This window comes from Gopherus flavomarginatus, chromosome 8 (genome assembly GCF_025201925.1).
Source record: "Gopherus flavomarginatus isolate rGopFla2 chromosome 8, rGopFla2.mat.asm, whole genome shotgun sequence".
Lineage (NCBI taxonomy): Eukaryota > Metazoa > Chordata > Testudines > Testudinidae > Gopherus > Gopherus flavomarginatus.
In genome coordinates this window covers 21,630,159-21,644,602 of record NC_066624.1, presented here as the reverse complement: position 1 = coordinate 21,644,602, position 14,444 = coordinate 21,630,159, and the positions used below count along the sequence as shown (strand labels likewise).

General features: G+C 44.1%; 1 protein-coding gene across 2 annotated transcripts in view; it reads left to right on the top strand.

Moving 5' to 3' along the window:
• LOC127056601 (pre-mRNA 3'-end-processing factor FIP1-like) overlaps positions 1-14,444 on the top strand; it is a 31,516-nt gene extending 17,072 nt beyond the window's left edge. For both annotated transcript variants that reach the window (XM_050964663.1, XM_050964664.1), the window contains exons 11-16: positions 2,275-2,301; positions 4,127-4,184; positions 5,821-5,876; positions 7,020-7,212; positions 9,478-9,636; positions 13,021-14,444. In XM_050964663.1, the coding sequence (XP_050820620.1) occupies positions 2,275-2,301; positions 4,127-4,184; positions 5,821-5,876; positions 7,020-7,212; positions 9,478-9,636; positions 13,021-13,153 (626 nt within the window). In that variant the 3' untranslated portion in view covers positions 13,154-14,444. The remainder of the gene's footprint in view (positions 1-2,274; positions 2,302-4,126; positions 4,185-5,820; positions 5,877-7,019; positions 7,213-9,477; positions 9,637-13,020) is intronic.

Here is a 14,444-nt window from a genome sequence, read left to right as displayed (position 1 = left end):
GGAAATCAAAGGAATCTTTAGTATAATTAAGAAATGTTAAGGGGCAAGTGAGCAGCCATGTATCAGGTCACTGAGATAACTCAGACAGCTGGGGAACCTCCCCTCTCTCTCTCTCTCCCCCCCCTTCGCCTCCCCCCCCCCACCTTTGGATATATATGCCTTCAAACTCTTCAGGGCTGCTGTTCCCTTTGAATGGCTCTGTGTTTTGTTGCAGTCGCTGATGTCACTTGGATACCATGGTGCTTGGCCTCTTACACATGGATAAGTAGACTAGCAATTTCTCTTAATCTTTGAAGGAAGGTAGGAACATAGGAATTGCCTCACTGGATCAGACTAGTGTGCTATTTAGATGCCCCAGGATCCTGTCTGACAGATACTTCAGAGGAAAGTGAGACACCCTGTAATGGACAGTTCTGGAATAATCTGCTTAGAGGAGAAGTTTCTTCCTTACTCAGGTTGGTTGGTGGTTAGTTTGTGCCCTGAAGTCTGAAGGTTTATATCTCCTCTACATGTGTATCCTATACATTTTATCATACCTCGTGTCACTGTGAGATATTACTTGTATAAACATCTGAGAGTGTAAGCAGGTATTAGAGTTCTGCCCATTTTATTTTTCACTTTTAAGACAACAGTGTGAATGTATGTGCAAATGAGGGGCCTCCTATGGACTCCTGGCAAGCTGTCAGTGTCCCTCAATGTTGCCAAGTTTGTGCTCCCTTACAGATATTGAGAAGGTAGGCATGGTGCTGAGTGCACTCAGCACTTAAGAAGACACACTTAACTTAAAAATTGCATCTCCCAGAACACTTTTTACCTACGGTATTTATAATGGCTAGGAGGCTAGAACCTGATGAGATGGAGGGAAGGGGCCTCTATTTTGGTCTGGGTATCCCCCCCTTTATGTCTTTGGCACTATTTTGCATATAATCAGTTTCTTTCTCCTGCACAGCTAGTCACTCACCTTCTTCTGATGTTTGTATGGGTCTTATACAATAGCAACTGAGGGAGAGAAATGTTAACAACAAAAGGAAAAAGCGCTTGTAAAGCCACTCAGCAGGGGGACTTAAGTATTTGTAGACCTGAAACTATTAAATTTATTTTTAGAGTGACTAGATTTTAAGTGGATGGTGGTTCCTTGTATAACACATGTTGTTGTGATGAATCGGTGTATGCTTCGCACCTAACTTTAGAGTGCAGCTGATTAGATAGTGGGATTGCATTGTATTCCTGAAGGGAAGAGCATTGTCTAGTGGTAAGAGCAGGGCTCTGAGGGTCAGGAGTCTCAAGTTCTACTGCTATTTCTGCTACTTGATGCACTATGTGACACTAGTGTGCATGTGAATTGGGGTTAGATTAGTATTTATTTTCTAGAGAAGAACCAAAATCCTCTCTTTAAAAACATCTGGTTCTGCAGTGTGTGTTGATTCAAGTCCAGAGATTAGATTAGAATATTTCCTCTGAATGGAGAGTTTGTCATTCATTTTCTCTTGGACCTAGTGTTGCATGAGTCAGTGTCTCAGGTGAAAGTTAATTAGTCCTTAAACTCTGGTGCTAAAATCACTGTTAGACTCAGGACTGCTGTGGTTTTACATGTATATCGGTCATTGACATCAAGTGGAGTTTTGGATCAGCCTGTTAGAAAAATGTGCAGGCAAAGACCAAGAGGGCTTGCTTGTTCATGGGCATTTAAATGCCTGCTGACAGTCCAGGGCATGCACAGTGTCAGAATCCTATTGATTCCTTTTTCTAACTAAGCAGCATCAGCAATGGCCTGAAACACCTTTTTCCATTTGCTACAAACAAGGCAGTGCCTCTTCCACTCAATCAACCTCATCATGGTGATCAGTGCCTTTATTACTGGTGCGCTGGAATACTTTGGACTTTACCTCGTCCAGCTAGTCTCCTGCCTGGAAGAGGTCAGCAAGAGCATATTATACTAGCGCTTCTCTCTTCGCTGGCTTCCTTTTCTGAAGATCCCATATAAATATGCTTTCAGGGGATCTAATCCATGGAGAACATTATTGCATTGTCTGAGTGATGGATGAAATAATAGCCTCCTTGGTCTTTACTGCCTCATTTTATGATGACTACGGGGGGGCGGGGGGAGGGGAAGAAGTGAACAGTTTTTACTGTATATTCTGTTTGCTGAAATATACCTGGCCTCAAACAAACTTCTTGAAGCGGATACTACTAAACCAGGCTCATTAGCTTGTGGTAACAAAATAATGTTAATTTCTTCTTGTTCTCACTAAATTTGTTTTCTTATTTCCATAGGCTTGCCACCACCAGGTCCCATTCCAGGTAGGCTTTTGATTTGCCTTTAACAGTGGCGGTGAGTCAGAATAGTCCTATCTGAGCACTGAAGTAAAGTATGAAATGGTGTGGCTGCATCTTACCTTGAGGTCAATCAGACTTGGGCTAACATAAGCACTGATAAGCAGTGCAATCTCAAATTTCAGCTGTTTAGCTTATAGAGCTCAGTAATGATCCATAGGGCCACTTAAAACAATCATTTTATCTTGGAAGAATAATCCAGAAAGCAGCTTTGGTTGGCAGAGGACATCATGAAAGCTTCTTGGTTAAATTTCAGAAGACCTAACTTGTGCCATCATGGGATCTCACATAGTGATGAGTCTTCTGTCAAATCAAAGTGCTTCACATAAGATTTCAGAGAGAACATGAGAACAAGGGGGCAGCAATGGCTGTTTTCACTGGAAGTTTTCTTTCCCGTGATGTACAGTGTAGTTGGTGAACATTAACAAACCAAGTGTAACAAATAAGCTTGAGCCCAAGCTGGAACAGCCCCAATTTTTGGAGAGCTTCAGATCCTGATTGGAACTTCTCATCTCAATGTAAACAATATTGCAGAATGGATTCTTTTTTGTTATCAAATGGACCCTGCTCATAGTGGGCTTGATCTAGGGAAATGCCACCTCTAGCAAGCAGAGTACAAATCCCGACCTACTTCTGGGCACTGCTGCTGCCAGTTGCAATTCTGGTTCCATCTAGATTAAAGTTGTGATGGGCTGGAGGGGAAAGAAAAGACTTTAGCTACATTGGAAGCTTCATATATAGTAATTGAACTGAAAAGGGTAATGTGTGGAAAATACCCTGTCACAATTTTTGCTTCTGTGGTAATTAGAGGAAAGTGCATGACACACTAAGTATCAGTGCTTTCTCTCAACAATAGCAACTGCTCTAGAGGGATGAGTTTCATAAATGTTACTACTTTCTCTAGTCATATTATCTACAGATTAAAAATCTTTCAAAAATAGGGAAGGGAATTTTGATGACTGAGTGTCAGAATAACTTAAGAAAACACATTCTTTTAAAACATCGAAAACAAACGTTTACACTGGAACAAACTAGTAGTTCACTTAGCATGATGTCCTTGCCATTGGTAATGGCTTAACCAAGAATTTCTTGGTTGTTTGAAACTGGTAAAATTTTCAAAATCACTTAAGTCTCATTTTCAAAAGTGATTTAGCCACTTTGAAAGTCAATTGGATTTAGAAGCCTAGGTAGGTATGCAAGTCACTTTTAGAAAGTGGAAAGAGATCATGTGGGGGACTTCTAACATCCATTTAACTGTCTAGTTTGTGTTCTGCCCTACTATGGTTTCTGCCTTCTACAGTGTAGTTATAGTCAGAAAAGTGATTTTTCCCAAAACAGTAGGCTTCCATGTTGCATGTCACATTAAATCACTGTACAGATAGAACCATCACTCTATTTACAGTCAGCCCTAGGGATTTCAACCTGGGATCTGAGAGCCAAGCCTTCAGTCTTCCATGGGACTGCACAGGGTTAATGTAGGGGGAAATTTTCACTCTGTACTTGAGTTGATATTTTGTTGATGGTGCGCAAGCTGGAATAGAGTCTGGCTCTTTTTTCTTTAGCTGTGCTGTCTCTGTAGGGCAAATAGGATTAAAAAGCAGTAGAGGATCAATTGTAAGGGCATATGGCTCTGAATACACTCAGGGGTGTGAGTTTGTGGAATTAGAAGGTGCCATTTCAACGTAACTGTTCAGAGTAGAACTGTGCTTTAATTGCCTAATTTCTGGGGGAGTCTAGCCCCACACCGTAAGCTTGCTGCGACCTCATCTTGACACTCTGCTTTTATTTATAGGGCTGTTCCCTCCACCTCTGGCTCCTCCACCAGCTCTCCTCATTCCAACACTTGATGGGTAAGGCAGAAGCTTCCTTTGAGTAAATAATTTTCCATCCTGGTTTTACACAGCCAAGTGCAGCTAGACAGTAGAATGGAATTACTCTGAGTGGGAGGCATAGGAGGGAAATAGGAGTTATCCTGTTTTTCACAGTTTTAAGAAACACAAAGAATCTTTAAGAAGTGCTAAGAATCAAGGTAGCTTAAGGAGCAGGATGTGGGGATACTATAACTAGGTGTGCTACGTAGTAGGGGACCCATCAGCATGGCCACATGGTATCGGGAACGCTAGGTTTGTGTTTAGAATATTTGTAGAGTAACTTACAACCTGCATCTGATTTGGAAGGGGAGCATGAATTGCCAGGTTTACAGTGAACTCTTGCTCCAAGGCTTTAATCTGTTGCAGCAAACTTTGCCCCCGGTTTGTCAGTTTACTGGTATCTTGCCATGTCTCACACATATTAGGAGTATGTTCGCAACCAGTATTCAGAACTGTATTGTTGCTTTCACTGTGTTCTTAATAATACCATTTTGCATTTCCCTGGCAGTTTCCATCCAAGGATCTTAGAGCACTTTGCTACTGTGAATTTATTTCTTATGAAGCATTATTAGCCTCATGCAGATTGGGGAGGATGACGGAGGACTAATGCTCGTGGAGGCAAAGGGTCTTGCCCAAGGACACAGAACAGGCTCATGGCAGAGCCAGGAATATAACTTAAATTGCCAGGCTCCCAGTCCACCACACCACGTCTTGCCTCAGGGAACCATCTGTGAGGTGAAAGGATGTGACCTCTGGTCATCTTGCATAACTAAAGTTACCAGATTGCTGCCTCCCCCCCCCAAAAAAAAAAAAAAAAAAAAAAGAGGTTGGAGATCCTTGCATGAAAAATGCTATGGAGGGCAAAATGTGATTGTGTAGCATAACACATGGCTTTATAGCTATTAAAGAAAATCTTTATCATTTCATTCGTCACCACTCCTTCCTTCCCCAAAGGATCTTTGTCTGCCACCATCAGCTAGAGATGAACTAACTCGTTCCTATATTACATGAATTTACACAATGTTTTGCCCAAAACATGAGTGAACCTAAGTAGAACCTTTCCTTAGACCCTGATAAGCTTTCCTAACTTCTAATTTTCTAGCATGATCTTCTGTTTTTACACTGCCTCTGGCCTTTTCAAGACTGACCATTTTCCTGAATTTTGGTATAGCCACTACAGGGCATCATGGCAAAGAGGAAGGAGGATCTGTGACTAGAGGGAGGGGAGACTGTCAGGGCTTCTGGCCAGAGCCAGTCCCTCCCTTCTGGTCTCCATCCTCTCAGCAAGACCTTCCACTCTGTCCTGCCTTTCCCTGCTGCCAGATCCCACATCCAGCCTCAACCCAGGACCATGGAGGGAAAGTGCAGCAGCCAGGAGTGGAAACTTGTTGGCCTGGAGACCAGGCAGGTGTGAAGAACCCAGCTTGGATTTCAGGAGTTGAACAGAAGGAAGGGGGTTAGGAGGAGACTTGTGGCATCTGGGGGGTGGGGAGGGTTCCTGTCTTAATTTCTCCATTGAGTTAACAGTAAGTGTATTGCAGGTTCCCGCTCTGTGTGCTAAGCTGATGGCAGGTAACTGATGTTAGTAACTGGTGTCCTTGTGTTCTCTCCAAAGCCAACCTGCCAGCTACAATAACAGGCAGCCTCCACCATTTGGATACAACTCTGCAGGTGAGCATGGAAGCCGCAGGATGGTGGAACTGATTGGGCATGGGGCTGGCCAGAGGGTTGTTGGTAACTTACCCTTGTGCTAGTTTGACCTATGCCTCTGTCACTGTGACCTTTGAAGCTGTGTCTGCGCTCCAGCCAGCCCAATCGCTGACAGTGGGCGTTGGTAATGAGCCTAGCAGTAAATGTTCTAGACAGTCTTAGATCAACTGCACTCTCTGAATTGACTCTGACCCAGGTAATGCTTGTAATTAAATAGTTCTCATTCCTATATCAGCTGCTCTCAGTACCCAACTCCCATGTCAGCAACAGAGAAGCTTTCTAGTGCAGCCATGGGTCCCTGGGTCCCTGTGCCCCTAGTCGTGATCCTGGCTTTTTCCAGGGAAGAATGTGCCCCCAGCGAAATTTCAGACTTTTCCTGCATGAGCCTTTGAATGTCTCTGATAGAGCAAGAACCTGGGATTTACCTGCTGCAGGCACCAGTCCTAACCCTGCAAGGGGTCAGGGGCCAGACCTCTTGCTCTCTGAGCTAACAGAGCTGGCTAGGAATCTTGAAGACCAAACCATAGATTCTGCTGGCTGATCAAAAAGAGAGAAACTGCCAGGGCATCTCAGGATCCTTTATCTTGTCTTCCTTCCCCAGCCAGCATCCTCTGAGCAGGAAGAAATGATAGGACTTCCTGTGGGAGGACCAGTAACATGGCCAAGTGGGCAGCTGTGATCCACAGAGGGCAGGTGTCAACAGCTCCTAATTGAATAACCTTAATCAGTGCCTGGAGTGATTGCAGCAACATCTGCCTCTTTCTGGCCTAGATGATGCTTAAAACTCATTAGAATATCATACATGAATATGCAAGGAGGAAATCAGGGGCTCATGGGTAAAGAGGTGGGGGTTGGGTTAGTGGTTATTCAAAGGGAGTAGTGTCACTTCCTGATCCAGCAGTACCACTAACTAGAGCACCTACATGTTACTGGGTGAGTCCCAATCCCAGACCTGACCTAGGCCAAACCTGCTTAGGTTGCAGGATCTGACGAAATTGCTGCCCAATGTGGCCTGGTTGCAGGGTGCAAAGAAGCATGTTTTCTTTCCCCGCTGGGTCAGCACTAACCCTTCAGACAAGTGAAGGTTCTACTCTCTCACTGCAGATTCTGGTTTCATCAGCTACCCTCCTATTTCCACATCCCACACGCCCTGGGTGACGACCGTGGATAAGGGTACAAGCAGCTCCAGCAGCAGCCACTGGGAGTACTCTGGCTCAAGGCGTGAGAGAGAGAGGGAGCGGGAAAGGGAAAGGGAGAGAGACAGAGACCGGACTCCAACTACCAGTGAATACAACAAGTAAGCACGGTAGTCCACATGACACTGCAATGGCCTCCCAGGGAGGGGGCTAGGCTGTGCCAGATGAGAGCATGAAAGTTATTACCACACTTAGTTGTCTTATTGAAGGACTCAGTGCTCACATGTCACCACCAAGTCCTGCTGGGAAGTTACAGCACTGATCAGTAGCTAGAGCACAAGAACAAGCAATAGGACACCTGGGTTGTTCTCGGCTGTTGACTTGTTATGCAACCACATAATCTCCATGCCTCAGTTTCCCTGCTTGTAACAGGGCTAATGACCAATTATATATCCACCTTTTGTGTAAGGCACTTTGGTCTCTGGATGACAAGTCCTATACAAATGCTGCTATTCTGTAGTTTCAAGATGACAGTTGAAAAACTGAATGTAACAATTTTGATGGGAAACTGCCCCCTTTTGCTGAGCCCCATGGTCTGAAAGCTTGTGGGATAAGGAGCATTGTTCACCGTGAACATGCCATGCAGTGTAAACCCTTAATGACAATGGGCATTTCTCTGGAGACAGCCACCTTGCTGGGAATTAAGTGTGATTTAAGGGGACAGTAGCCATGAGAGAGCTCAGCGCAGAAGGCTGCAAACCGGAGACACAGGGAAGATTAGACGGTTGCTGTTCTTTCAGTGCAGTTGCTTTGCACTCTCCACCATAGGGCTCTTGTGATGTTACTGTTGTCACAAGCACTGTTGATATTTTTACAAGCGTCACACCCAGCAATGCCAGTAGTTGCTGAAAACATGACCAAAATATATGTATATTCCTGGCAAAGGGTGCTGCTTGCTTTGGCAACTTCCAGGCCACTGAGCTGAGCAAACAAGGTAGTTTTCTTGTAACAGAGAGCTTTTTTAAAAGGCTTCAGGCATTTTGGAAGGTGATCAGGTAGGGAAGCAATGAGGATGTTAACATACTGGAATTTGTAAGGCTCCTGTAATTCTGGGGACATGAATCATGTGATCTGCTTAGCACTCCAGGCACTGTGCTAGCATTTTTTGTTGCTGGAGAGTATGTTGGCATCTAGAAGCTTAAATTGTATTCACCAGGTAGGGCAAGTCACAGTAATCAGTCAAACCTTTTTGAGGCGATAGTTCCCAGATGATACCTCTGTCTTTGATTCCGTCTGATTTTCTTCTTTAACTTGTTTGCGTAGGTTACAAAACAGCATTTCAGGCTTTTTTCCCAAATGTTTCATTCTTGTTTCCAACTATGGGACTGGGGATCTTTTTGGGGTTTAGTATTCAGTATTTTTATGGGGAAGGGGAGTTATAAGACAGGCATAGGGGAGAAGAGAGTGGAAATTCTAAAATGTGTCTGCATTTTGGATATGCAGTTTTATATAGAAGAGAGTGAGATGTTTAGGCTGGAGAAAGGGTGCAGACCATAAGCTCATGTGGTCTCTGTGTGCATCGTACCGTTTTCTTAGGCATGTGTACATGTGTGTTTATATATCTGTGTGTAAATAAATAAAAATAGACTCAAGCAAAGTGATGTACAAGTAGCCTGAACAAGAGTGCTGCAGTGTACAGTCCTGCACTAGCGGAGTGCAGAGATACAAGGACTACGTTTCTGGGCCACTTTGGTCATTTCTTTCTAGTTTATGGAAAATGTAGAGCAAGACTGAACAGTGGTGAGAGGGCGCGTCACAAATGTGTTCCAGAAAGCCCACCTGGGCAAAGGCCAGGTTCTCTGCCACACACCCACGTATAAGAATACTCCTCAGACTCTTTTACATCCTTATAGAAACTCTAAACCATTCTCTTTAGTTGAGATCTCATACACCTTGTGTAGGAGGGGTTGGTGTGTGTTGTGGGAGGGCCATGGATGGGAATAGGCAATGATTATTTCTATGTTTATTATTACAGATATTTGCATTAAAGTTGCATGAATGTTTGTTGAAACGTGTGTGTTGATCTGAACTCCAGTGTTGCTTCTGAGCTACTATAAGCAAGAAACGCTAAGCTCATGGACTTGTTTTTCTTTTTAAATATCTATTCTGATTGTGCTAATAGAGAATTGCAGTCTAAATCAACATTGCACTTTGCCAAGAGGTGATATTTCCCTTGGAGGGATGGGGGTCTGCATATAGATCAGGTTGTAAGTAGATGAGGCCCTCGAGACCCTGGGATTTCACAGGCTCCACGAACATAGCTCATAATGTATTAGAGGGCAGGCTCAAGTGTTAATGAGTAGCATATTCCCCCCTCTGTCTAGCAGCTCCCCATGCCTCACTGTACGCTTTTCTCTCCCCCGAAGTGATGACGAGCGATACCGCTACTACAGTCGAGAGCGAAGCTATGATTTTGAGCGGGATTATCGCAGGAGTAGAGATCGGAGCAGAGAGCGGGAGGATCGCCACCGGGAGCGCAGACACAGAGAGAAGGAGGAGAGCAGTAAACATAAGTCTTCAAGACGGTAAGATTCCTCGTTGGTGGAGCGGGCCCTTTAAGTGGGTGTGGATCTTGGCTCAGGACAGAGGCTGGAATATCCACAACAAACCTGACCTCTAGTCCATTCTGGCATTGCCTATGCCTGCGACATTGTTCAATATCTGATGCTTCAGAGAGAGGCAAAATCCCTATAAGTAATGCATCTGGCAAGCGATTCAGAGCCATCTTGGTAGGGGAAGGCTTCCTTTGTATTACTGTGTGTTCATTTTGTACATTCTAGAGGAGCAAGGCTAGCTCTGGGGATCTGGCAAAGTGCCATCTGTAGGTTCCCTACATTGGTTCCCAGCAGGGATATTGCTGGTCATGGACTCTGCACCAGGAGACTCGCTTCCATGAAAAGAAAATTTCAGTTTAAAATAGGAAGGAAAACCTCAGCTGTGCTCTACTGGAACAATGGACCTGTCCATTCCAAGGGGTGTGCACAGGATGGAGGGTTCAATCCACTGGTCTGAACTTCACTCCTGGAGCAGGGGGGTAGTGTGCTGCTGGGCTATGGCACTGGCTTAGCAGTCAGGAGATCTGGATGGTGGTCCCATCTCTGCTGGTGAGTGATACTGCCTGAGTCACTATCTCCCTCAGGGTGCCCCCCACCCCCACTAAAATGGAGCTAGTGATGCTCTGATAAAGAGGTCACTCATGGAGCAGATCAGTGTGTTTGTGAATCTCCACTCCTTCAGAGCAAAATGTAAACTACTTCTTGAACCAATCTTCTCAAAATAGCACTCCCATCAACAAAATAACAAGCCTAAAATCCAGCCTCTGACTTCTGAATTAATACACTTCAGAATTCTGGGAGCTGCTCAGATACCACAGCGATGGGCATCTTGTTAACAGTGTAGATAGATGTTTAGATCTAAGGGCATGTCTAGACTACAATGTTAAGTTGACCTATGTTATGTCAACTCACAGCCTTACTGTGATGGTTCATGTTCACGCTGCCCTTCTAGTGTTGGTGGTGCATGTCCTCTCCAAGAGCCCTTCCACTGACTTAAGAGGGGCAGTGTGGGGGGCCGAGAGCCCGGGCTCTTGGCTCTCTGCTCCCTGCCAGGAGCATGTCAACCACCCTGGTTCCCAGCTGGAGCCCCCCCACCTGCCCAATGGTGACAGTTGAGCTGTAAGCAACAATTGTCAAGAATGGCAGCCAACAGCTGATGTAAGTAACTGACAGTGTGTCTATATGGATACTGCGTCATCCTGACTACACCGACAGAAGCCCTAGGTCACTCGTGGAGGTGGAGTTATGTCGATGTAGTAGGGCACTTACATTGGAGGGAGCAAGGCTGCAGTATGTACACTGACATAATTACGTTGATGTAAGCTGCCTTACGTCAACCTAACTATAGTGTAGACCAACCAGGCCTTAGTGTTTCAGGCTGGTTCTCTGGAGGAGGGAAAAAATGCCTTCTCTTCATCATGTAATTGATGTATCAGAAAAACCTTCTCTCTGAAGACTGGAGGTAAAATGCTGTTCTGATCTTTCAGGATGCACATTAATTTCTCCAAGAGGTACTGATTGCTCTCGGTGTAAAGGAAGAGTTAGAATCTCACAGGAGGGTGGTAACCACAGTGAAAACCAAATTGAAAACAAATGGAAGCTGGTGCTAGATAAATAACAATACTCCTGATACCCAAGAGGTTTGATGTTGTAGTAGAAATACAGCAAATCGCGTGGCTGTACAAGCAGCGTGGACTCCATTGAAATGATGCCAAAAGCTATTAGAGTGCTTAGATAGGGAATTAGGATACAGAATGCCAGCTGGAAATGAAATGCTGGGATAGATTTTCCTCTTGCTCTCTTTAAAAGCAAGCACTCCCTTGTTTGAGCAGCCCAGAGTGCTTGGATGAGAATTGTTTGTTCCACTGAGTAAATGGTGAAATCCACGTAGAGTTTTTTTAAAGGTGGCTTTGAATTACAATTGCATTTTGGAGCCTAGTGCTTGAGGTGATCATGCTGGTAAGATCTGATGTCATTTGGGACTCTTGCAGTGGGAGAAGGGGCTGCAGTGCAATTTTCAACCTGCTTTAGGTTAGATTTAAGTCTGAAGAAAACCTGTCATGTTTACAAACAAAGCCCCCATTTCAAATGTTCAAGACCTTTGAGACAAAGGATGGTTGTGTGGTCAGAGCGCAGGGTTGAAAACAAGCAGAAGTAAGTTCGGTTCCTGGCTCTGCCATTGATGTGTTGGGTGACTGGCTAGGAGATGATATCTGTCTCCCAGAGTGCTGGAAGGCTTATCTCCCTGTGCAGGAAATGCTGTGAGATCCTTGGAGGGAAGGTATTAAGTTATCAACATGCCAAGAATGGTTTCTTTTTATGATAATGGAACCATGATTAAAACAAGTTAGAAACTGACTTGCAGCCTTGGGATTTTTACACAGGACCTCAGTGCTCAGCAAGAGGTGCACCTTCACCACTGGGCTTGGGAATGCCGCTTGTAATAAGAATGTGCTCACATGCTCTGCGTGAAGGTATCCATGTGCTAAACTCCATTTACACTCCCCTGGGAGCTACTCATCTGCACTTTGTGCCCCACACAACCCTGCTGCATTGGTTTGTCCACTCTTAACCTGCAGAGCAACTGCAGTGCTCATTTTCTCTTTTGAAAAACAAAACCTGGCAGAGAAACCTTCACATATTTGGGAAGCAAGAAAGAACCTTCCCACCTAGTCCTGTGGCCTGAGACCTAGGATGGGGAAAGTTCAGTCCTGGGCCAACACCTGGCTTATTAGAGGTAGAATTGGACTGTTTTGTCCAGTTAGGAAGCCAGCAGTTCTGTGCCAGTAGGATCAGTCTTTCCTTTCCAGCCTGGGTAAGTCCCAAGAGATTCTGTCTAGAAAAACTAGTGTAGGTAAATTTTCAACAGTCTCTCAAATTTATTCTTGTCCTTTCCCTCATCACTCCCTACACAGCCTGCATTCCCTCCACTCCACATATTACTGGAGCCTGGCTTTTACAGGTGGAGGAATACCAAAAATAGTCCTAGTAAAAGCCACAAACTGTTCCTACAACAGCCTCTGTCAAATATGTGGCATGTACAGATTACCATAATGGTGCACCATGGCAGAAAGGATTTATCAGCATCCAGTTGGGCCAACCTGCGTAACTCCCTCATGGTTTTGACATTTAAGAGTAACAAGCGCATCCCGAAGGAGTGCTGATGAAACCTTTCTGTGGCATCACATTCTCTGTATATGTGATTTCTATATATGTGATCTCTTATCACATTTATTCTAGGTCAAATGTCATCCTTTGTCAGCACCTTTTGTCATAGGTACAATTGAACTTCCCTGGCAGTTGGCTGTGCTGACACTTGATTCTGGTTTCTCTACCTCTTTCCCCTCATTACAGTAAGCAGCATGAGAGTGAAGAGGGTGAAAGCCACCGGCGCCACAAGCACAAAAAGAACAAGCGCAGCAAAGAGGAGAAGGAGGCCAGTGATGACGGCGTTGCAGAGGGAGATGAACAAAATGCTAAGGAGTAACAGCTCCCAGCTGTCCTTTAGAAGGGACTTGCTCCTTTGCAAGCAGCATGGCATCTAACTTTATGTTCCAAGGGAAGCAGAGATGACTCTGGTGGCCAAGTATTGAAATGCAATGTGACAGCTCATGCGTTAAGGCTGAACACACAGTTAAACTTGGATACGAGACGAAGTATGGCAGTAATAGTATATACAGCACCGAGCTATTCTTCTTGTAAAGGACCCTAGAAGAACTTCATTATATCAGATCCTATGGTTTCTGATGAAAGACAGCTTCAGCTGAAACTAATGTATTTAGGTGATAGGGTTTTTTTGCGCAACCATGATTCCTTTTTTTAAAAAGTAGGACAGTAACTGCAATTTGAACTCTATTGTCCAAAGAAAAGTGTGATTTTAGGTCCTCTGTGAGCCAGCTTAGAATCTGGTGTCTGTTAGTGAAAGTCTCATCCCCGGATCCATTTCTTTATAGCTATGAAAGTATCTCTCATTTGTCCGTGGCAGGATTGGCAGCATGTGGAAAGGAACTACTTTACAGGTGTGTCATTTGAACCTGCTTTGGTCTAATGGCTTTTAAAAGGTAGGGCATTCAGAGACTTCAAACCCAGCTTTTTTTTGTTATTAAACCCATTGAAAATGTAGTTCTACTTACATGTTATACCTGTAAATGGAAAGTCACATTCCGTGGAAGACTGTGATGAGAGCATGAGTTTCTTTTTTAATTAGGTTGGATTATTTTTTTTGTAACAATTGAGATAAATAATCTAACACCTTAAGGAACATGAAGCCCCAGCCAGCAGTTTGACATTGTTGGGTTTAGTTATATTCAGCATCACTAATACACCTGTGCAATGCATTTCGCTCTGCCTCCTCCTATAGATCTCAGAATAATGCCATCAAATTCCATGCTCTGTTTGATTTAGGGTTTTGGGGTTTTTTTTTTAAACAGAAATTTCTCAGTGGAAGGTGGGGGTTTGTTGTGTATACCTGGTTCTTAAACAGAATACTGCACTTGTTTGTGTGAATCCACAAGTATCTCATTTTAAATATCTTCCACTTCTATGAATTGATATTTAAAAATGTCTTAAATCCTTCCCCAAAATAAGATGGTTCTGAAATTTTACATGATTTTTTTGTACTGTAGTCATGCAAGTCTGAGTGTTGTGTGAAGCTTACAACCTTTGAAACTTGAGCCCATCCAGCATGATATTAAGTTGTATGCTATGACACTGCATTTGATGGGTCATTAACTACAAAACCTGTGGGAAGCAGAATAAAGCAATTTTTTTTTTGTAAA